General features: G+C 41.5%; 2 protein-coding genes across 2 annotated transcripts in view; both read left to right on the forward strand.

Annotated features, from left to right (window-relative positions):
- kif6 (kinesin family member 6) overlaps nucleotides 1–15,130 on the forward strand; it is a 111,565-nt gene extending 96,435 nt beyond the window's left edge. The window contains exons 19-22 of the mRNA XM_084045761.1: nucleotides 2,631–2,713; nucleotides 5,996–6,088; nucleotides 10,761–10,876; nucleotides 14,889–15,130. Of these exons, the coding sequence (XP_083901887.1) occupies nucleotides 2,631–2,713; nucleotides 5,996–6,088; nucleotides 10,761–10,876; nucleotides 14,889–14,905 (309 nt within the window). The 3' untranslated portion in view covers nucleotides 14,906–15,130. The remainder of the gene's footprint in view (nucleotides 1–2,630; nucleotides 2,714–5,995; nucleotides 6,089–10,760; nucleotides 10,877–14,888) is intronic.
- Nucleotides 15,131–20,600: 5,470 nt separating this feature from the next.
- LOC311036003 (potassium channel, subfamily K, member 16-like) lies at nucleotides 20,601–24,982 on the forward strand (the record flags this gene model as incomplete). Its single annotated transcript, XM_084044529.1, has 5 exons — nucleotides 20,601–20,813; nucleotides 21,686–21,800; nucleotides 22,513–22,679; nucleotides 23,649–23,817; nucleotides 24,744–24,982. 5 exons carry the CDS (start codon nucleotides 20,601–20,603, stop codon nucleotides 24,980–24,982), a joined length of 903 nt encoding a protein of 300 aa, XP_083900655.1.

Consider the following 24,982-nt stretch of genomic DNA (forward strand, 5'->3'; position numbering starts at 1 on the left):
TCCGTAGCTAGTACCCATTTTTAAATAGCTCAGCATGTCTATGCCATTTGTTCTCAAAGTGGGAAGTAGGGTCCTCTGCAAAATGTGTTCATACAAGATCATGCCGTGCTGCGAGCTTGAACATCTGCTATTTTGTCATGTTTTGAAAAATCTCAAAAATGTTTGGAAAATGTTGTATAATTTTGAATTATCTTTAACACAAATCTTCTCTTTTTGGGGTTCCAAAACATTTTCACACGGGGGTCCGCTGCCAAATACATCATTTTGGGGGGTCCTTAGCACGACAAAGTTTGAGAACTAGTGATTTGGAAGGCATTTGTAGAATCGGCCTCACGTTTTAATGGGTTAAGACAGAAATCTGCAGACCAGATTATACTGTAGCACTGAGACAGCAGCACGTAGCTTTAGCCGTCGAGGCCTTTAACACAGACAGCATGTTCATCTGAGGCAGGGATTCGCAAACCTTTTCATTTTGAGGACCCCCCAGTTGGATCTTCATTAGGCCACACAGACCCCCATCTGATAAGATTTACATCTCTGAGACTGGGACCTTGATCTACACTGGAAAATTCATGATCATGATCTCTTGATCATGATCATGATCTCTGAGATCATGCACAGTATCTGCTGCTATGCTCAAGCACCTTTATATCTTATCTCAGGTACCATGTGTAAATACATGGAGATAACTTGTTTGTTTTTTTGTTCTCTTGTTTGATCTACTTTCCCCTTCTTTTTCTTCCCTTTCTTTCTTTTCTATGGAAATAACGATACGATGGGAACTATGCACGAAAAACTAATTTCACCCACTTTTTTACTGTAAACCTGTGATGTGACAATGAAGCTGATTCTGTAAATCAATAAATCCTAACTCGGAGGGTGTACAAATGTAACCAAATGGACCCTTACGGGTCCATTTGGTTACATTTGTACACCCTCCGAGTTACAGACCAGTATTGTTCCATTTGGTTCCTAACTTATCAATCATGCTGGGAACCCCCTGGAACTGGGGACCCCCTGGAACTCACTGAAGGACCCCTGGTGGATCCCCGCACCCTACTTTTAGAACCACTATTCTAAGGAACTTCTTCACCCAGCGATGTAGTGTGGAGTGGAAAAGACATGAGCCAGCATGTGTTTCCATCCTGAATGGCATTTTTGTAGCATTAATGTAGAATATATGTTTGCAACAAACTTCACAAGAACGGTGCTATTTATGGACAACAGCCATGGATGTGTTTCCAAAGAAATATTACGAGCAAGTCTCAAACTTCCAGTATGTGAGCTTTCTACCGTAAATCTGACTGGGGAAAAGCCCTGATTTACAGGAACATGTAAACCTGCAAACACGAACACGTGCACGCACACGCACACACACGCACACGCACACGCACACACACGCACACACACACACACACACACACACACACACACACACTCACACTCACACTCTCTCACACACACACACACACACACACACACACACACACACACACACACACACACACACACACACACACACACACACACACACACAGCTACTCTCGCACACGGTAAAATCCCCAGTGTTCTGTTTGTAATTCTGAGAGTATACAAATGGAACCAACCTTTTTGGTTTCATTTTTATATTATAAAGTAACTTTAAATGAGTAAAATTCTGGGTTTTCTTTTTTCACAGTGTGCTCCCTTTATTCAGGACACACACACACACACACACACACACATGTGCGTGCGTCGATATCGTCCTTGATCAGCTGGGGTGCACGTTTCACAGTCTAGCCCTCAGAGAAGACTTGAAACAGAGAAACATCTGACCAGCAGACTCCTCTCTGGGCCTGTACTACACGTTGGGTTTGTGTTTTTGATCTCATGAAAAGAGGAAATCTTATCCCTCTCGCATCCAAAAGCAAAGGTTCAGGGATTTATTTCTGAATCACAAATGGGGGGGGGGGGGGGGGGAATCACGGAAGTCTGACAGACAGACCTTGTGTGTGCAGATTCCGTCCTTTTTTCCTTTTACAAGCAGGAAGCCTGGGCCTTGTTTCTTGCCAGTGTCAGTTGAGTTCCAGCAGTGATGGAAGAAGTATACTCAGATGTTTTACTTAAGTAAAAGTATCAATACTGCAATGAAGAAATTTGTTTGCGTTTGCGTTGTGAGCTTGTAGATCGGCTATTTTCAAATAGCCAAAGTATGTATAGGGCTTAAGAGGTTAATGTTAATGTTTTGTTTTACAAAGTAACTAGTAACTAAAGTTTTCAAATAATTGTCGTGGAGTAAAAAGTACAATAGTTGCCTCTGAAATGTAGTGGAGTAGAAGTAAAAGTATTGAAAATTGGAAATACTTAAGTAAAGTAAAAAATACTTCACAATTGTACACTTGCCAGTGTCCGTTGAGTTCCAGTAGACATGTTCAAGCGCTCGTTGCCCTGGTCGATGGGAAAACAGCGCCACGTGTAATGGATTAAACATGAGTAAGACAGGAACAATTGATGATATTCTAAGTTTTAAGAGGTTATGGAACCGTAAATAGACCACAGATATACCTCGGGGGGCCTTTGGAAAGAGACCATGAGTTTATACGCTGTGGTCTTTCTGTCGTTAAAAATGACAATTCATGACTCCTCGGCAGGTATTTGAGTCAGAAGCCACGGCCAAATGTGAAGGACCTGGACAGCCTGGTCAGGACCTACAGCCGTCTTCACACGTCTTTAGGTAAAGATCCATTTCACTCAGTCATCCTCTGTCTGTCTGTCTGTCTGTCTGTCTGTCTGTCTGTCTGTCTGTCTGTCTGTATGTCTGTCTATATCAGTGGTTCTCAAACTTTTTCGTTTGTGTATTTGGCTGCCAGGGACCCCCCAGAAGAGAATTAACTAAATTACTTTAGCTGCGGACCCCCTGGAACCCCCTCAAGGACCCCTGGGGGTCCCCGGACCCCACTTTGAGAACCAATGGTCTACATTGTTCTGTGTGTCTGTTTCTCTATGTGAGTCTCTATCTTCAGTATCACTCGATCTGTCTGTATATCTATATACACTATATATCTTTCCAACTATCTATCTATCCATCCACCCATCCATATTGATCTATATGTCTGTCTGTCTGTCTGTCTGTGAATGTTGATCTATTGATCGACTACTGTATCTATCAATCTTTTTTTCTACATGTCTATCTGTCTGTCTATCCATCTATCAGTACTGACCTATATATATCTGTCTCTTCCCCTACTGTATGTCCTTGCATATCAATTGATCTGTCTATCAATATTGATTTGGACCGGATGTCTGTCCCACTAGCTGTCTGTCTGTCTGTCTGTCTGTCTGTCTGTCCGACGGAGTCTTCCCAGCCACACATTGGGCAGGTGACTAAAACACTTTCAAACCAAGTGCATACTGTCATCTGGAATAGTAATGTCATCAGACAGCCATTGTTTCATTGTAAGTCCTGCTACTATGGTGAGCAGTGCTGAGTTGTTGCGGTACAAACCCCAGCCAAGTTGCCAGACAAAAAAAAGAAAATCACTTCCAGTCATTAGCTTATTTCCAGCTAATTGATTAATAATGTCTTCACCAGCCGTACACGGATATCACCCTCACAAATGTCCCTTGATTAACGACACTGTCTGCTTCTCAGCCCCTTTTTTCGTTCTTTTTTTCCCTTTTTTTTTTTCTTTATTATTTTTTACAGCTGAACAAAAACGGTGTTGAAAGTTAATGGGCTTTTCTCAACTCCATTCATCAGCTTTCCCATTGCACATTTATTGTTTAATGATAATTTTATCCAACTATTTGGAGGAATAACTTCCTGTGCTGATAAGCGTACGGGCCGCCGGGCCTCAAAGCCTTGTGGAAGTCATGATATGCTGTGTACTTTACTGCTCTGGGGACATTATGCATAGTGTGATTTGTCATTTGATCATGATATGGTGGCACTGGTCTTCCCTCGTCTGCCCCATGTGTAAACATAAAGTGACAGCCATTTTGTATATTTATGACATTGACTAAAGCCAAAATGACATACTTAGTTAATGGTTGTCTCGGAACAAGGATCTGAACATTTCTCCCTGTCAGGCCAACTTGGCCAAGATGTATGCAGGCTGAGGGGGAAGAAAATAAACATTGGCTCGGCAATGCATGCTACTCAGTGTCGTAGCGCCCTCCTGTGGTGTAAAGCAGTTGTAGTGGAAAAAGCTAGAATGACCTCAGGTCGTAATTCCTCACCTTGAATCCCTTTGGTGCAAAACAATCCTGTGCATGGAAATAAAATAAATGCATTCTAGGACGGGGTTCTTCAAAGTTTTTCAGTCCAAGGGACCCCCTAGCTGAGAGAGAAATGAAGCAGGGACCCCCACTACATATTGTATAACATTGTGTTGCAGTTTAAACTTTTTCATAGATTCCATATAGTTTCATTGTTTGACAGCATGATCATCAGTGTATTTTGGATTCATGTTAATTTGTGTTTTTCAGACATTTAACCACTTAAACCGTCAATACTTAGTCAATTTGACCTTTCACTCTCTGTACATGGTCTTCTCTTTTTCCCTCTACACCACACCTCTTTGCCAAAAATAGCCAATCTACAAGCTCACAGAACCTCTCGGTGCGAGGCACTGTGAGCTTGTAGATCTGCTATTTTTGGCTAAAGTTCTCCTCAGAATAGGGATGGTAGGGTTCAAATAGTTAATGTAAAAAAATATCCTATCACATAAAGTTTTGGCGGCCCCCCTGTTGTAACTCTGAGGACTCTCTAGGGGTCCCGGACCCCCTGTTGAAGACCCCTGTTCTAGGTAGTTTATATCGGTGCTTCAGCACACCTTTCAACACGGATGCACTTGGCTGGCTATGAAGTTGTTGTTTGACATGACCATGTCCCAAACATTTTGCAAACTTAAGACTTAAGTTCTCAAAAGAGACCCACACAGCACCGCTCCCTCTGCAGCAGATCTCAGGTCAGTTGGACTACACCAGGGGGTCCTCAGAGTTACTTCAGGGGGGCCGCAAAATCTTTGTGTGAAAGTTTTTTTTTTTTTTTTACATGAAGCCTAGCATCCCTATTCTGAGGAGAACTTTAGCCAAACGTACAGTAGCAGATCTACAAGCTTGTACAGCAGATCTGGTTTGGGGCAGAGAGGAAAACAGCAGACCAAGTACAGAGCCAACGGTCAAGTTTACTTAGTATTGAGGGTTTAAGTGATTAAATGTCTGAAATGAACAAAAAAACATTAGTTTACACAACACTGATGACAGTGCTGTCAAACAAGTCTGTGAAGCCATGAAATCTATGAAAAAGTTTAATCTACAACACAACTTTATACAATATGTAGAAGGGGTCCCTGCTTCATCTCTCTCTCAGCTAAGGGGTCCTTGGCCTGAAAAACGTTGAAGACCCCTGGACTACACTGTAGTCTTGAGTAAAACATTTCATGACAAGGCCATAAGTTTTACAATGCTTTTTGGACTCTACTGTCAAATCAATTACTCAGTGTGATAATGTTGGCAGCGGTCACATTTTTAACTTTGCCTGTAGCCATGATATAATAAAGACCTCGCTATGTTCTGAATTCAGTTTTTTTCAATTGAACAGTGTGGCTTGGACTGCTTTTAAGTTTGCCTGATCTACCTGCTTACATGTTCTCTACAGACATAAAGGAAAGGAACATAAAATCAGTTTTCTATAAGATAATAACCCTCTCCAAACAGCACCTGTTTCCAGTTGAGTGTAATTAAGGGAAGAACCCACGCAGCGCTCCTATATTTATGATGGCTATAATTTTTCAATTGTTCATTTGGACAGGACAATATGTATCAATGGACAAAAATGCACGGTAATTACATAGGGATTTAGTAAGAGATACAGTAACATTCAAAACAAAGCATAGTAGTACATCATTACAACCAACACCATAAATAATGCAAAAAGAATGACAAAATATCTAAAGTTAGTCGGAGACCATGCAGTCTTTGACGTTTGAAACTGTGTTGATATGTATTTTAGGAACTCATCCACCATGATGACGGCTGTACCGCCCTGGAGAGGCAGACCGCAGGAAGGAAGACATACCACATTGACACCTTCGTCAGAGCTGAGGTAGATGAGAGAGCCACAAACAACCAACCTGTGGTGTGTGTGTGTGTGTGTGTGTGTGTGTGTGTGTGTGTGTGTGCTCGTGCTCATGCATGCCCTTGGTGCAGTGCTTCCACAAACTGTGCCCAAGTCCAGGTGTGCCATGACATTCTGTGACAACTGCACATTATTACGGGGCCAGGCTTCCAGCATGGACCCGTATTGTTATTCGCATTATTCCATTTCTTCTTCTTCTTCTTCTGCCGTTTTTGCCAGTTCTGGCTGAACCGTGCATACGCTTTTTATGAAACTCGGCCATATGATAGATGGTCATGAAAAACGATCAAAAAATAAATCTCACAATCTTTCGTCAAAAGGTGGCGCTATAGCACTCAGTTGAAAATGCCAACTTTGAACAGGTACAACTCATGCCCTGTTTTACCTACAGCCATAAAACTTCAATACACACATGCGTCTCCTCATGATGAACAACTTTCACACTCTGACTTTTGACCTCTGACCCTTAGATCTCCCACCATTTCGAATTATATGAAAAACAGTTAAAACCTATCTCCTCCTGGGATTTTTGAGTAATCTGCACGAAACTTTTTACACATGAACTTTGGACCTATACCAAAAAACGTTTGCAAAATATCTTCCATAAGTGAAAAAATGAAGCTTTAATGAGCCAATGAATATTGCAGTTTTATGACAATTATTCATCTGCCCCTAACACATACATGCAGACTTACCATTCTTTGAAACTTTGCAGAAATGTAAAGGGCCATTCCAAGTATCACTGAAACCAATCTTACTCCAATTGGTCAAACGGGGGCGCTATAGCAATTTTTTGAAAATGCAAACTTTAAACAGGCAAAAGTCATGCCTCGTTTGGCCGACAGCCATTAGACCTGCTTACACATGTGCCTTGACTAATGAGGAACACATCTATCACGTTGACCAGTAAGCACCGCCCTTAGATTGTCCGCAATCTTGAGCAGTTTGAAAAACACTTAAACCCAGGATTTTTCAGCTATTTGCGTGAAACTGTATCATCTGTGTGATCTCCTTTCACAGGTTCTTGTCTGTTGGTGGCTTCTCGCTTAAATGTGTGCCCCACAACCTGAAGGTCACCAGTTCAAGCCTCACTTGGTGCAGACTTCATCTAAGTTGCATTTCACACAACATGACTATCAATGAATACATCTGCAATTGTTAAAGATAACATGAAATACTTAATTGAGTGTTTTTTACATACAGCTGATCTACAATCTCACAACTTTTCAGATAGCAATGAGAGTATGTTTTTTCAATGTATAACATACTTCATTGTGAAAATAGCCGATGTACAATCTGACAACTTTTAATGGTTTGTGAGCTTGTAGATCGGCTACTTTCACTAGTTTTGCTTCTGAGGAGATGTACAATTTCTTCATTGGTAAATGGTTTGTGAACGAGTGATCTTAGTGTTAGTGAAACAGGGGCTTGGGTCATGACAGAAGGCAAGCGTTTGTGATCCTCAACAGACAACATCAGCCTGGACAAAGCTATAATAGCACTATAGGTAGTGTTGCAGCTACCTAAGAGTGCCTCACGACCGCAAGGTTGCTGGTTCAAGCCTCACTTGATGCACACTCATTTAAGTTGAATTGCAAAAAACATGACTCAATCTATTCCGTTTCCATGGCTCTCTCTCTCTTCAATCTATTCCGTTTCCATGTCTTTCTCTTCAATCTATTCCGTTTCCATGTCTCTCTCTCTGTCTCTTCAATCTATTCCTATTCCGTTTCCATCTCTCTCTCTCTCTCTCTCTCTCTCTCTCTCTCTCTCTCTCTCTCTCTCTCTCTCTCTCTCTCTCTCTCTCTCTCTCTCTCTCTCTCTCTCTCTCTCTCTCTCTCTCTCTCTCTCTCTCTCTCTCTCTCTCAGGGGCGGCCATAGCTGAGTGGTTAGTGAGCCCGCCTAGGGAGCCAGAGGCTTTGGTTGCCCCAGGTACGATTCCAGGCCAGGTCAGCAAATGTGTCGATGAAATTTGTCATCGACACAAGCAAGACTCTTAACCCCTAATTGCTCACAGGCCCTCATTGGAAACAAGACCGCAAGGACTTTCATGAACTGACCTGTTAAAGGAATTATCATTTCTCTTTCTCTCTCCTGGCCCCGTTTTATCGCTGCTTGCAGCTATATTTGTTATTGCACTCAGTTCCTAACACAGAAGAGAATTATATTATATATCATACAAAACATATCGTTGCTGTCCGGCAGAAACCTCTTATCTCCACATTCTAACTTTTTGTGTTTTTTTTTTACGTAAATTAACACCCTACTTGATCATACTACAGCAGCACACAAAAGTATCAAAAGTAGCAGATCTGCAAGCTCGAAACGCGGCTTGAGCTTGTAGATCTGCTACTTTTGCTATTTTTGAATTTGAATCCTGAAAAGTAACAGTTTTGTACATTTAAACCTCTTTCAACCTGGCGTTCCTCTTTTGGGGGCCAAAATGGCATTATCGTCAAAGATTTGAAAATTTCTGCAAATTGTATACAGGTGTGCCATCACTGCCTTGAAACTTTGACTTGACCAATGGTGGCTTGAAAACCACTGCCCTGCCCTTGTGTATTTGTGTGTCCACACCAGTATGTGTGCGCACGCACGCACGCACGCACGCACAAACACACAAACACACAAACACGCACACAAACACGCACGCACACACACGCACACACACGCACACACACACGCACACACGCACACATGCACGCACTCAATATAACTTACTGGATCATCAAGTTACAGTAGCACACATGTTGACAGCGTCCCATAGATCCACACATTCAGTCCTGGCAACCTATGAACACGGCCGTAAATTTTTACGTCTTCATGAAGTAATGTCTAGAAACTATATTAACAAATCAAAGACGCATGGTCGTGCTTTCACACCAACGCTGAAACTACCTTTGTTTTATGGCCTCACTAAAGCACTCAATGCACAACGTGTGTCTACTGTATGTGTGTCTTTGTTCCTCTCCTGCAGCCACTTACAGCTACAGAGGTGGCATTGTTTCCATGCATACCGGTGTATACGTTCATTGAAGTGAAGCTGGTAAGTTGCGGTTCCCAGCCGGTCGCCTCTGCACTGGCCAATAAACCAACCAAGTAACAGATCCACAAGCTTGAAGCGTGGCTCGAAGCGACGTGTTTTGATGCTTTTGTGTGACGCTGTAGTATGAAGTAGGGCGTTTACGAAAAAACACAAAAAGTTAGAATAGATCAGAGGTTTCTGCGCGACAATAATAGAGAAAAGTTTGCGCTCAGGTTGTGTCCAAAAAAGGGTTTTCCAGTCAGGTGCGTACCAAGCCAAAAGGCATGCTCACACACCAACAAAACAAAGGGAATGTCCACAGAGGTTTGGCGCCCAGGCAGACTGAGGATGTTTTTTAAAAACCAAACCTCTATTGACAGTCGCTTCATTATGTCGGTGTGCGATACAGATATTTGTGATTTTTTGGTTCTCGGAACCGTTGGTCCGTCCGAATTTGTCCGCCATTCGGCTCTGCACACCTAGGGGTTATATGAGACACACACGGCAAGTTTGAAACCGAACGGTCGGACACGAGTTATGCCAGGGAGTCCAGGGACACATCTACACACACACACACACACACACACACACACACACACACACACACACACACACACACACACACACACACACACACACACACAGATTATGTGAATCATAGTATATAGATAAAATGACAAAAATAGGAAAAAGGAATAATCAACAAAGAGAACTGTTTGACCATTATTGCATTACAGTAAGGTGCTTGAAGGTGCTGCTGTGTGCAAGGTTCCTACTCCTAGGTTATAAACATCTATTAGAAACGTATGTGAATGTAAAAGCTGTAAAGTGACCATGGCATTGTTCGACACACATTCTGCTGGCTTATAGGGTTTCTTTTTTTATGACAATGGCACTTGAGCGTGTTTCAAAGTGCTGCTCAACACGAGCTGGACTGGAGGGCTCTCAAATGTACATACTTACCCGGCAACAGTCAGTCTTTTCTTTTTTCTTTTGTTCTTTGATTTCTGACCTTTCCTGAGAAACACTGCAGACCTATATCAAGAAGCCGGCAGGATTTAATATAAACCAGTGTGGTTTTGGAATATATGACATCATTTCCCTCCACCGCCATATGCACAATAGCAGCACTGCTGTAAATTACTGCCGTATAAAGTCCTTATTCAACTTTCAAAGAAACTTCTGTATGCGTGCGTGCGTGCGTGCGTGCGTGCGTGTGTGCGTGCGTGCGTGAGTGCGCGTGCGTCTGTCTGTCTGTCTGTCTGTCTGTCTGTCTGTCTGTCTGTCTGTCTGTCTGTCTGTCTGTCTGTGCAGTGCAGTGGTTCTCAAACTGGGGCCCGTGGACCACCAGGGGCCCTTGAGGGGATTCCAGGGGGTCCCCAGCAAAATGAGTTAAAATAGCATAAAAATCAATTCAACCACTTAACCCTATATACTCAAATAGCCGATCTACACGCCTTGTACATCTATTTAGGGGAAATAATGACAAATCCCTGGCACTAAATATTAATCAATTCAGATGGGCCAAATTCATATTAAATGTGGGGGTCCTTGACATGAAAATGTTTCAGAAGCACTTGTTGGGTATCGGCTCACTGTGGGTATACGTTTCAGGGCCCTCTCCACCACCGATCTGTCATCATCGTCTTTCCCACTGACTGGAGACCAGCAGACGGATAGTGACATCCTGGCCTTCATCAAAGCCAGACAAAACCTCCTCAACAGGACAGGTAACACTACTCTGCCTCTCTGTCTCCTGTCCGAACCGGATCCAACCTTGAGGAACTAGAATCGGTTCCATCGCATTTTGGAACCGTTTCCGGAACTTGTCTCATCACACTGTCAGAGCTGGTATGTGGACTTTTCGTCTGCTGTACAATTACAATACCGGTTGGTTCTCAAATATTTAAATTTCAAGGACCTCCGTAACTCTGAGAGTGCACAAATGGAACCAAATGGACCCATAAGAGTTACAGACCTATAAGTGTCCATTTGGAACCCCCTATATTGTTAAAGGGATATCGATTAGTCACCCCATGGAGACTTGAATTCATGGATATTTTTTTTTATTTTTGTCTCATTCCTAAGCCAATAATTTGATGACCAGCGGACCGGTAGGCAGTAGGAGACACAAAGGAGACTTTTTGTGTCTGATGAACTATCCCTTTAAGGAATCGGACCATTAAGAAAACCCTAGTCTCTCCCCATCTCTATTTCTGCCTCTTTCCATCTCTCTCTCTCTCTCTCTCTCTCTCACACACACACACACACACACACACACACACACACACACACACACACACACACACACACACACACACACACACACACACACACACATCAATCATTCACACGTTTACATCCCTCATTCCACACTGCCTTCTAGTGGTGGTGCGATGTATTACAAAGCAATAAATACCTGTAACAAATGTATCTCCTACAATGCAGTTAAAGTAAAGCAAGTGTAGTTTTTTGAGCGATCACAATGCACATGCGAAGCACACATCAATTGCAAACACTTTGAAAATATGATCTGAAAGTTATGACTGGGCAGCTCCAAGACAAGTCCCCACACAGAATTAATTTCAATGATGTTGACCGTAACTAAGTACATTTACTCAAGTATACTTGTTACTATACTAGTTGAGAGAATGTCCATTTTTCAATATTAACTCCACTACATCTCGGAGGCAAATATTGTACGTTTTACTCCTACAGTTATTTGACAGCTTTACAGTAATTACTTCTCACATTTCGATTACAAAACATACATTAACTACTTAGAGCCCCATTTCCCATTTTATACTTCAGCTATTTGAAAATAACCATGAGCTTGCAGATGACTGAGTTTGTAGATCTGCTAGGACCCAAGGCAGAAAACACTCAGTAGAAGTCAAAAAACAAAACTCTGAAAATCTTTACTTTGAACAAACAACTCAAAGAGGAAATGCAAACAAAGAGGGAATGCAACCAATAAACTAAGGTTCAGAATCAGAATCACTTTATTTGACAACTTCCCTATGTACTTACATACATAAAGAATATGCAATACAGTTCCCCCTCTGTCACCTGTAGTGCAACATAAAACAACAAAAAAACATCTAGAAATCATCATAAATAGACTAAATCTAAAACACAAGACAAACAAAACAACGAGGTTCTTCCTACAAAGAGGGAAAATGTTACATTTATTCACCTTATTCCTGGTCACACCCACCATTTCTGGAAAAAAAGGGGACACATGAACAGAATGTGTAGGTAGCACCGAAAAATAGTCTATCTACAAGCTTACAACACGTCGCGAGTCGCGACGTGTTGTAAGCTTGTAGATAGACTATTTTCGGTTATTCGTTATTTTAAGATTAAAAAGTATTTGAAGTGGTCAAACTAGCAAAAGAATGCATGTTCAATCTTCCAGAAAATCCTAACGATCTCGGATATTTCATAAAAGCAAAGGTTGAATCTGCAATTTCTTCAACTAGTTGGCTATGGCTACCAAAACATAATCCTACATATTATGACACATAGTGCTAGTGTGTGTTGGGCTCCTTTCATGTCGTTTCACAAATCACAGATTAGGCCTAACAAGTATTTTTTCAGTCATGAGATTTTATTTTGCTTTTGCGGTTTGCGTCCTCATGAAAATGCCCATAGTTACGCCAATCTTCCCAGTTAAAGGACTAGCAGGACTAGTGGTGCAGCACTGACGAACATGGCCAAAGGGGGCGTAGGAGCAGCGAACCATGAAACTTAGTTACGGACGCCAGCGCTGTGCGGCCGCTTCACAACCAGACGTTTTAGAACAGCTAATAGCCCCAACTCCACCAAACATCCACAACTGAAGATAGAATACATGCAAAAGTACAGCTGTGAATGGAAAGAATCAAACACTTGTTTTGACTTTTGACAGTGTCAGTCAGTGGGAATGAATGTAAAGCGAACTGCAATGTACAGCACAGCTAATGCTGTGCCTTGGGCACAAAAAAAACATGTTTTAAAACCACTGCTCTACTTGTTCTCTTGGCACGCAAACCCATTTAGACCTGAGGCCGATTCTAAAAACACCTTCTAAATCCTTACCTAAGTTTTCTGGAAAACTTCAAATATTTATTCAAAAATTACAACAAATGTATGTTGCTATATACTGTACATACTGTAGCTACAGGAACCCCAAAAGGGGTTCCCGTCCTGAAAGGTATAGTTACAAATAGGGGTTCCTGCCCAAAATGGGTTAACAACTCAACCACTTGCCCTGTTGTTGTCTCCGCCAGGCCGAAGGCGTGGCGAGAGAGTATGTTTTACCCCCCGTCCGTCCGTCCGTGTGTGTGTGTGTGTGTCCGTCCTTGTGTGTGTCCGTCCGTCCGTCCGTGTGTGTTTGTGTGTGTGTGTGTGTGTGTGTGTGTGTGTCCGTCCGTGTGTGTGTCCGTCCGTCCGTGTGTCCGTCTGTGAACAGCTAATCTCCGACACCGTTGGCCCGCTCGCTATAACATAGCCCTGTTATAGCGCCACCAGGAGGCCGATTTGTGCAAAACCCATTTACTCCTAAAGATTTTATCCAAACGTCATGCAAACCTGTACACATTATCTCTATAGTCATGTGATCAACACGGATCTGTCCGATTTTCCATATTCCATCCTCATTGGCTAAGGTTGGCTTCCAAAGTTTGCAGGATTGGTCCGTTTTCAACAAAATGCCTCAAATCCTGAACGCAGCTTGCTATTTCCGTGAAATTTCACACGCACATTCCCACTAGGCCGAGGAAGAAATGCCACCCTTTCACATTGGCCTGTTATAGCGCCACCAGCAGGTCTAATCTTAGTAAAACACATTTTTGGAACAAAAGCCTCAAATCATGAATGCAGTGTCTGATTGCCGTGAAAAGCCTAAGAAGAAATGACACCCCTTTCACATTGGCCTATTATAGCGCCACCAGGAGGCCACAATAACGTACCTGACCTGGCGGAGACCTGTGCTCCGAGGAGCACTTTTTCTAGTTGTTCATCATGTCACTTTGTATGTCACTCGAGATGAGAGTTTTTGTTTAATGCGTACAGTAAATTGTAATTGTTTCTCTCTTGCTCTCTCCTTTGACCCTTGCTGACTTTGGCACACAGTGAAGTGGAATTGGCTGTCTTTTGCTGCTACTATATGCTGTGGTTTGCCACTACACAGTTGAGATAGCCAGACATACTGAGGTCTGGAGGCCAGACAGGCAGGCAGGCTTTTGATTGATTGAAAACTTTATTGGTCAGAAATGTAAACAGCACGTGGTACAGTCATAACCTGACCCTGCCAGAGGTGGCGGTATTGAGTAACCAGGTTCCTCAAATAAGCTGTGAAACAAATGTGTGGAGCAAGCTTCTTGGATCTGGTAGCGTCAGGTTAGTACAGTCAGACATTAATGCTAAAAGGATAACACAAAAAAGTCCTGGGGACTTCTTTCCATTGTGGTCCTATGTATTCAATTCATCAACATAGCATAAAACATTTACACAATAATAAATGTGATTTAATATGATACAGAGAACAGCGAGTAAAATAGAGTAAAATTTCCACATTAAACATAACAATTACTTTTAAAATGTTATTCTGCTATTGAAGAACAAGAAAACAGTATAAAGACTATTTTTCTATTAAATGTTTAGGTCATCAAATGGGCAAGTAGGGAAACAATTTAAACCCTTTCTTCTCTTATCTTTTTTTGTTGTTTAATTCAAACGTTGCATTTTTTTGTGTTTCAGGTCCGGCTCAACAATGACAAGTTGATATCCTAGCGCACAGTCAAATTCTCAGTGCTAATTTGTCCACCCTTACGGGTCCATTCGGTCACATTTGTACCTCTCTCAGAGGTAAATCAACGCTGTGTCTTACTGCGAACGTCAAGTCCTCGAATCTCGGTCTGGTCGGCAGGCCCGTCCTCAGTGATCAGTGAGACGCCCATGAGGAGAGGATGACTGATGATGCAGCCGTGACGACGAGGGTGGTGCCTCCAATCCGTCAACAAAGGCTCTCTCTCACATACTCTGTAGGTTTCTCTTAAATGAGCTGTGTGTACGTACAGTACACACGAACGCACGCACGCATTTGTATTACTATACTTGTGAGGACATCAGCATTTTAGGACGGTGAATTTAAGGCCATCTTTAACAACATTTGGCCATTTTAATCATAACCCTAAAGCCGAAACTGTGTGAGCTTGTAGATCGGCAATTTTTGGGTGCTTGGCAAATGGTACGGAACTAATAAATCCGTCATAACCCCCCCCCAAACGGAATCTTTTCCTAATTGTAAGCTTAACTCCCCAAATATATATATTTTTCTAACCATAAAACAAGGGAAAATATTACTGTACGTAGGGGGACACTCGGTCCTCACAAGTATAAGTACACTACACACGCACGCACACACGCACGCACGCACGCGCACACACACACACACACGCGTCCGACCAGCCGTGGTGTGATGTAACGGTCAGCAGCATAAATCACAGACACAACCGGCCGTTTGATCTGAGCAAATGTTGTCTCAGGAGATTCACCACGAGACGACCTCCGACCTCAAACACCGCCCGTTTGTGCTTGAAGTGGAAAGACTTTAAAAAAAAAAAAGTTCTTTCACATTTTGACATAAAAACACATGGCAAATTTATTACAAATAATATAAGTTATTATTGTCTTGCAGGAAAATTTGTCTCAATTTGACATACAGTGTCAGCTGTATAAATATATAAATATGATGTACATACTGTACAAACACACGTACACAAACTCAACAATTCACAATCAATCATTCCTTAGATAATGTGTGTTTTTGCCACATTATACTATAATATAATATACTACAGCATATTCATTATTGTGACAAACGCACACATTATTTTGCAGTGTATTGGGACAGTGATGTAAATAATTGTATATTTTTGTGTGTACATTTTCTATACAGTGCCCTTGTTTACACAGTACAGTATTGTCTCTGTGGGAAAGAAATCTTGTATCCAAAACGGTTACTTTTCAGGAAATGGGGGGGGGGGGAATAGTGTAGGTATTATTTAGTCACAAGCTCTTGTGACTAAATCTAATGCTTTTCATTGGTTCAATATTTTTTTTATACCCACAGACACACTTAACCACTTTCACTCTGTCGGGCAGAAACATCATATGTCCAGAATTGTCACTTTTCAGGATTCAAATTCAAAAGTATCAAAAGTAGCAGATCTACAAGCTCAAAACGCGGCGCAAAGCGGCGCGTTTTGAGCTTGTATATCTGCTACTAGTTTGTGCCAGGGACAACTGCTACTAGTTTGTGCCAGGGACCCCATGAGAAAAGATTTGTCTCGAGAGACTTTTGTTTCAAATATTTTTTATTATGAAGCACAGGATAGGATTATACATTTCTGTTCATATACATGGATTGCTTCCTTTTTTTCCCAAAAACAAACAGACATATACACAAAATAGACAGGTAAAATGAAAAGAATACACTCAAACTTAAGCAAAAACAAAAGGACCCCCCCCGCCTCCCTTCCCCCTCCCCAGAAGTGCTGCCCCAATTTACAGTGCGTGCGACACGGGTCATCCACAAGGATTAGCCTTTCAACCTTTAAGAAAGGAGACTAAAGGCTTCCAAATCTTTTCAAAATCGTTCAGTTTGTCTTTGAGTATATCTGCTACTTTAGATGCTTTTGTGTGACGCTGTAGTATGATCAAGTAGGGCATTAATTTACGAAAAAACGCAAAAAGTTAAAATATGGAGATAAGAGGTTTCTGCCTGTCAGGCAGTGACGATATACTGTACAAGGTTTCCACCGGACAGAGACGATATGATAAATAACAAATAGAATGAGGTCAGGGAGTACTATTAAGTCATCTAAAGTGGGTATAGAGCACAAAACCACCCTGATCAATGTCCTATCACATTGTGATCATACAACAGCGTCACACAAAAGCATCTAAAGTAGCAGATCCACGCAGATCCATGCAGTACAGGTGTGTTTGTCTCATCTGTGATAAGGACCAATGATGACTTATGGGATATCATTTCATGTTCTACTATGCCATATACTATGAGTGTTTCTTAGATACTGTAACTGTCATGTGTGGCACCAGCAATAAAAAACCCATGACCTGACCTGTCTGCCAGCAGTGTTGCCAAGTCCGCTTATTATAAGCGACTTTGGGCTTGTTTTTCTGTAAAGTCGCAAAATCTGGCAACATTGTCTCCCAGCTTTAACCTACATTATAGCAAAGTGTAATAACAAAATGGATTTGCCTGTGGGACAATTCCAACTTTGTCAGGATGAGGGTCCAAATAAAATGATCACACTGAAAGCTCATTGTTGATGCTGCTTTCGAAAAAAGAAATGGTGTTATCTGCAATATTATTATTTTCTTTTATATTATATTTCTAACCTTTTTTTTTTTTTTTTTCAACATTTACATTTCAAGGACCCTCAATTGATATGTATTGGGCCACAGACCCTCATCTGAACATAGTTTGTGCCAGGGACCCCATGAGAAAAGATTTGTGTTAAAAGTATTTTCAAAATGATTTCTCAAGATTTTTCAAACTCTTTCAAAAATGGCCGATCTATGTAGTTTCAGTGTAACAGGCTCAGTTACAGGACAGACGACAGCCATGGTTTCAGGTCACAATGCACATTTCATTTTTCCAAGTAGCCAATCAGAAACATACGCTGCTTGCCATGCAAGATGGACTGAACTGCATATAGCTACACCAGAAATGCCCACAGGGGAGGGCAGATGTTCTTCTGTCCGGACAGTGGCTTTCCCTGAATGTTTGTGGAGCACAACAGGTGCCCAGCCACACCCAGCTCTGAGTCCAATTATAGTTGGACTCAGGCCAGGTGTGACTGCTTAAATCAGCCATCCTCATACTGTATATGAATGCAAGTTAAGTGGATTCTAACAAAACATTACAAAACCTGGTTTGGTTTATAAAAATGTCTAACTTCCAGTTGATTTTACTATTTGAAGATCTGGAGAGCAGATACTAATTCATACAGTATATTAAAATGCTTACATTATTACAGTATGTATTTTTTTCATGTAATGAGAATATTTCCAAATACAATATTGCAGGGCCTGAACTTTATTCATTTTTAGTACAAGAAGTAAACAGCTGTTTTTATTCATAGGAATTCTCTCTACAGCAAATGAGATTATTTTACTCTACAGCAAATGAGCATGTTTCACATATTTATGCGTTTGCCACTAAATGTATACATTGCTCTGTTTTAAAATCAGATGGGAGTCATGCAATTAGCCATGGAGCCATCCACATGCAGGTGTAAGTCAGAGCCACTGTGTCCAAACAGGTGACGCCTTGGGGACGTCAAAGAAGCTTCTTTGCATGTCTCTTGAGTGGATTTGTTTGACAGATGAAAAGGATTTGAGAGATTTGCATCCAAGCTTGAGGTCGCCTTGGAGAAACAATGACTTTAGCCCAGATCAAAGCACTGTGATTTCTTTTTGTCACATGTCGTCTAATGATTAGACTCAATCCACAGTGTTTATTTATCCATTTGTAGCGCTGAGAGTGTACAAATGTAACCAAATGGACCCTAGCGGATCCATTTGGTTACATGTGTAAATTCTGAGTTAAATTAACAGTATAGTCATTAATAAATGTTCTACTCTAGATCTCACTCTAGGCACTCACATTAGATCCTGTTTTTTATACATACATAATAGCAATTTCATCAGATGAAATGTATACCTCCTCACAAGGCAGAACCATATTAGTCAAGCAGTTGACTAAGGCATACTCAATTGTGTTGCTATCATAAAAATCAATGTCAAGAATCGTGCCAGATTGAACACCTCTGTGATGGTCCACTGACTGCTGTAGTTGCCTGTAATATGTCTGACATCCTGACAGATAATGTATATTTATATATATATATATTTTTTTTTACTATGACCATGGGTGAATGGGCCAAAGCCACAAAAGTCCATTCAAATTTCTCACAAGACTTTACTTGACAATTTATGGTCGAGCAGTACACTGTACCATCTCCATAATGTCAACTCCTCCTTCCCTGTCCAAATACCATGCCTGGCTGCTGTCACATGCCAGATAAAAGTACTAGAATATTATATAAGATCCCCAGATCACTCAAGAGTAAGACTCGAGAGACATTTAATTGTTTCTTGAAACGGAAATATGTTTTACACCCAGTATTCGAACTCGGGTCTCCCGCGCGGGAGGCCAACATCTATCGTTCGCCAGGGAAAGTATTTAAGCTTCAGGCAGAACTATTTGTCAACTGGTTGGTATAGGTGGCCTACTAGGGTCTAGAGTTCTCAATCAAAGATTAGGGAGACCACTTCCAACCACTGCAGATGTAATGCGTGCTAGTTATAGTTATGTTTTATTAATTAAAATAAGGATTGCAGACAATGAACCATCAACCTGGTGAACCACAACAACTTTTTTTCAGGTGCCAACACGTTAGCTGTCTCTCTAAAAGGATATAGGTTGTGGATTTAGTGAAATTTTGCTGGTTGAATCATGCTTCCCTGCTATTTGAATAGCTTGCTTATTAGTGAACAGGCCACCCCCGAGAGCAGGTTCCATTCCAAAGACATGCTTCAATGAACGCCTGGCGTCAGGTGAAACATTAACTTTTGTTCTGCTGACAAGATGTTGCTTCCTTATTAGTGGACATGGGTGGATAAATGGTGGAAATTGTGTGTGTGTGTGTGTGTGTGTGTGTGTGTGTGTGTGTGTGTGTGTGTGTGTGTGTGTGTGTGTGTGTGTGTGTGTGTGTGTGTGTGTGTGTGTGTGTGTGTGTGTGTGTGTGTGTGTGTGTGTACGTGCATGCGCGTGTGACTGTTTGAATGCATATGTCCACTTAGGGGATGTCACCCTAATGGAAAGGGGGCGGGTGGTGGGGGGGGGAGTTTGATCATTGCCATGGCAACCCATAAATCAAGGACCAACATCTGTGCTCCTCTTCTTGACCAATCAGAGGATGGCGATTACGCCACGGTTCTTTTGCTCTGTTCCACGGAGGTCGGTCTCACCAACTTAACGCACCAATCCATCCATAGACGACTTTCTGCCCAGGCAGCATCATCTTCTCTCTATCGCTTTCATAAAGAAAAACAACAACAGAAAGCTTTGTGGCGGCTGCTTCTGAATTCCCATCGCGCTTTGGCAACTTAGCGTATGTTCTGCTGTACGAGAGCCAAAACCAGCTGCAACGATGGAAGACAGCTTTGAGGAACTAGATGTTAGGTTCTGTTTCATTAGGTCTTAATGAAATCCACGACCAGTTTCTGACGCGGAAGAACAAGAGTTTTTTCTTTGTTTTGTTTTCATCAACCGAGTACCTTGGACCATCTTGGACCTCTGTTTGCTGGCTGTACCCGTCCCGTCCCCCCCATATACTGTAGCCTCCTCTCTGTGTGTCTGGTCCCTGGCTGGGGTTGATGGCGGGGTTGCAGGTGGCTCGGGTCAAAGTGAGCTGGACAGCCCTGCTGGTTCTGGCCCATTTCACCTACCTGCTGGTGGGGGCCACCATCTTCCAGATTCTGGAGGGCGAGGCGGAGAGCAACAACCGCAACCACTTCCAGCTGGAGAAGTTGAACTTCCTGGCTAACTACACCTGCCTGGACAGAGAGGCCTTGGAGAAGTTTGTTCAGGTCTGTCTCTTCCACTTGTTGTTCCTGTGTGTCTTTAGATCTGTCTATTTAAGATGCATTTCGTCTCTGTCGGGTGGAAACCACATTATATCCAAAACTGTTACTTTTCAGGATTCAAATTCAAAAGTAGCAGATCAAGCTCAAAAGTTTTGAGCTTGTGGATCTGCTACTTTTGATGCTTTTGTGTGACACTGTAGTTGTAGTATGATAAAGTGGGGCGTTAATTTATTAAAAAACACAAAGTTGGAATATGGAGATATTTATGTTTCTGCCCGACAGCTATGATTTCTTGTTAATTTTGGTTCTTTTAATCGAGTGTTTATACACCGAATGGTAAAAGCATGGATTATTCTACTGGAAATAACAGGGGAACAGTGAACATGACTAGGCACTGTATTAATATTAGTTTTTGGAAAGAGTTTGAATGAAAACATACTGCAGGCCACTGTATGGCCTGCACTACATTGAATTGGCTTTATCAATATAATCATACTTGCTGTATTTATAAAACACTCTGAAGCGTTGACGTAATGGACCAAGTGTATCCATGATTGATTGTGCTTGTCCTTCATAAATATTTGTTTGAAACACAGATTAGTTCTTTAAATTAGTTAAGCAGAAAATATTTGTCAGATCAATTTTATGAATAGACCTACTGTGTACACAGTAATAAATGGTGGCATCATAACCTGGCTTATTCAATCAATATTTCTTGCCAAAATCATTTCATGCATCAGCAAGATTGCCTTTTTTATTTTCCCTATATATATATATATATATATATATATATATATATATATAGTTCTTGGTGACCTTAATGTTTTACTCACATCTTACAGTTTTTTTTATTTTTTGTATTCTTTATCGTGCAGGTGATTCTGGATGCCTGGGAGAAGGGAGTGAACCCATCTGGCAACTCAACCAACCCCAGCAACTGGGATTTCAGCAGCTCCTTTTTCTTTGCTGGCACAGTGGTTACAACTATAGGTGTGCACAGACTGTATGTGATATAGAAAGAAGAAGTAGTGCCTACACATGTTGTTCCATGCTAAAACAATTTAATAGTGACACAGTTTCAGTCCGACTTGGAACTTTGTCGGTGGGTGCTAGGTGTTAGGCCACTTTTATGCACATTTGTCCCGTTCCTAATAGACTTGCACCTTGCATAATAATCACTCTCAAGTCAAACTAACAAAAAACATCCTTATTGTTGATGAATTTAGACTTCTTCGTATGCTTTTTAAAATTAGTTGATAATCAGTTTGTTTCAGTGAGCAACACTGTCAAATGACAATGTAGGCTTTTACTCCTTATAACTCTTATCTTTATGGTTTTGTTATTCTTGTGGTTAGTTTTAAGTGTTGGTGAGAGTTAGGATTATGTGTGTTTTATTTGTGTGTTTTTTAATACATTTAGAGTAGCCAATTATTTTTTACCCCCTTTTTCTCCCCAATTTAGTCGTTATGCCAATTAATTCCTCCCCACATATTTCTGTGTTGTCACTGCTGTTGTGTCCTACTGACTTACCTGCCAGTGAGGAGCCCCCCCCCCGGGAGGGCGTAGAGCCTTCGTCCCTCCCCCGAACACGGGCCAATTGTGTTCACATAGACAAAAGACGGTTGCACCACGGTGGATTTGAACCCACAATCAATTATATGTGCTGTTGATTTTTGTATGTAAATGTTATTGTGGTTGGCAGGTTATGGAAACCTGTCGCCCAGCACGGTGTCTGGCCAGGTGTTCTGTGTGTTCTACGCACTGTGTGGGATCCCGCTGAACCTGGCCTTCCTCAGCCAGCTGGGCAAGTGTCTCACCCTCCACCTGGGACGACTGGAGAGGGGCATGGTCTCCTTCGTCCCCCACCAGGTACCTGCTACATGGGATGTGCATTGATTCCATATCTGACTGTAAATCCAGCAGTGGATGTAGACATCCATGAACAGACCAAACTTTTTGTGTTATTTTAAATTATTCAAGGTTTTTCAAACACTTTCAAGATTATTATTATTTATTTATTTTCCAAAAATAGCAGATGTACAATCGCTGCTATTTTTGAATAGCCAATCCAAAAATCTAAAATGACACAGATGCTTTCCTGGTTATAATGGTTAATTGTTTGTGAGGGTGATAGGTGCCCTTTTTGCGCCGCTGATACTGACAAAGAAAACGACTTTGACCTACCTACTTAATATTATTATTTCGAATGTGTTAGATATATTGTAACCCTCTTATTGAGGATATTTATGGCGTGATACTGAAGGGGCCAGCCATGTAGAACAGGGTTTGTCTGTATATCTGGGATTCAAGCCATTTAGCCAGGTAATATAGCTGTCCGAAAGCCATTTCAATTGCATAGGCAAGCCACAACGTTATTAGACACTTAGTCTTTTTTTACTTCATATTACCATTGAATTATTATTTTTGTAAAGCACCAATCCTAATGGCAGAGAATGTGTTTAATTGTACAGTAGTAAACATACAGTATAGCCCATTTAGACCTGAGGCTGAGTCTAAAAACACCTTCTAAATCCTGACCTAAGTTTTCTGGGAAAACGGCAGATGTTTTTTCAAAAGAATAATAATAATAATAATGTTCCTACTGTATATACTGTATTATAGCAACAACTGCTGTACACACAGAGGTGTTCCCGGCTTGAAAGGTATAACAACGTATAGGTGTTCCAGGTCTACATGGGATAATCATATAGTGTTTCCTACCCATGCGGCATGCCTCGCTCCTGTCCTGTCCTGACCTGACCTGATCTGACCTGACCTGACCTGACCTGACCTGACCTGACCTGACCTGACCTGTCCTAGTCCTGTCTTGTCCCACAGCAGTCGGTGGAGGTGGTTACCGTGAGCTTGTTCCTCATCACGGGCAGTCTGCTGTTCCTGGTTATTCCTCCACTGGTGTTCAGTTATGTGGAAGACTGGTCTTATGGAGAGGGCTTCTATTATGCCTTCATCACCCTCAGCACCATTGGCTTTGGAGACTACGTTGTGGGTGAGTAATGCATGGATAATAGTGACGTGGCAAACCATGAAATTGTGACTGTGAGCATGTGACAATCGTCACACACCACGAAATTCAATTAGCTTTTAATAGGCTTTGGTAATATTAGATGTTGCAATCTAAGTGTTTTGGATCATTTAAGTATGTAAGAAATCAATAATAATGCATTGTATGCATCATTATGATAATCCTTTAACATAAGATCAGATAAGATCAGATAAGATGAGATAGACTTTATTGTTCTGAGGGAAATCTGTCTTGGACACATACAGTATCTGCTGTAAAAAAAAATACATTGACATTGTGCATACATTCAGTAAATACATAACATACAGCACAATTAATCTTCTTTCATTTTAATCAATGTACCCTATGTTTCTTTACTTCTTTTTTTAATGTTTTGTTTATTCATTTTTTTTTTTTTTTACGTACTCACAGGTAATACAGTCATTACTGAGGCAAATAAACAGAGTGTCTCCAAACAGTCAAGAAAATGATTAAGTAACAGGATAGACAAATATCAAGTAAGAAAAATTGAATAAGGTATAAATGACAGCAAAAAAAAAAACAGAGAACACTCATAAAAGAAAACAACAACAGACAACAAAACAAATACACAACGTAAAATCTCCAATAACATGAATATAGAAAGCAGTCCATGGTCTATAAACGCTACATTGAGTTAAGCACAGGTATGGTCATTGAAAGCAATTATATATGTCAGTGAGGTGATACGCAGGTATACACCAAGGGTTTAACAGATTGGCTACTGCCATATATGCAGGTTACAGACTCATTTAGGTTCCGTTGGGGGCTCAAGCGCAAGATTGTCAACGTGCGATAGAAAAGGCTGCCATGCCTTATAGAATACATGCAATGTGTACTTAATTTTTTCTTCTTCCGCCACTGCTTTTCAGGGACGGACCCGGAGAAGCAGTACATCTCTGTGTACCGCAGCCTGGCCGGGGTCTGGATCATCTTCGCCCTGGCTTGGCTCGCTCTGATCCTCAACATGGGAGCCAGGATCATGGAGCATTTCATCGGCCTGACGCATCCAGGCTTCAGGAAACAGGTGGAGGAGGAGGAGGACGCGTCGTCCAGCAAACTGGAAGATGGAAGGTTAGGCCCCGCTGAGGCCATCCAGTCAAAGATCTAA

Source organism: Gymnoscopelus microlampas (assembly GCF_963454915.1).
Source record: "Gymnoscopelus microlampas genome assembly, chromosome: 20".
In the NCBI taxonomy this organism is placed as follows: Eukaryota; Metazoa; Chordata; class Actinopteri; order Myctophiformes; family Myctophidae; genus Gymnoscopelus; species Gymnoscopelus microlampas.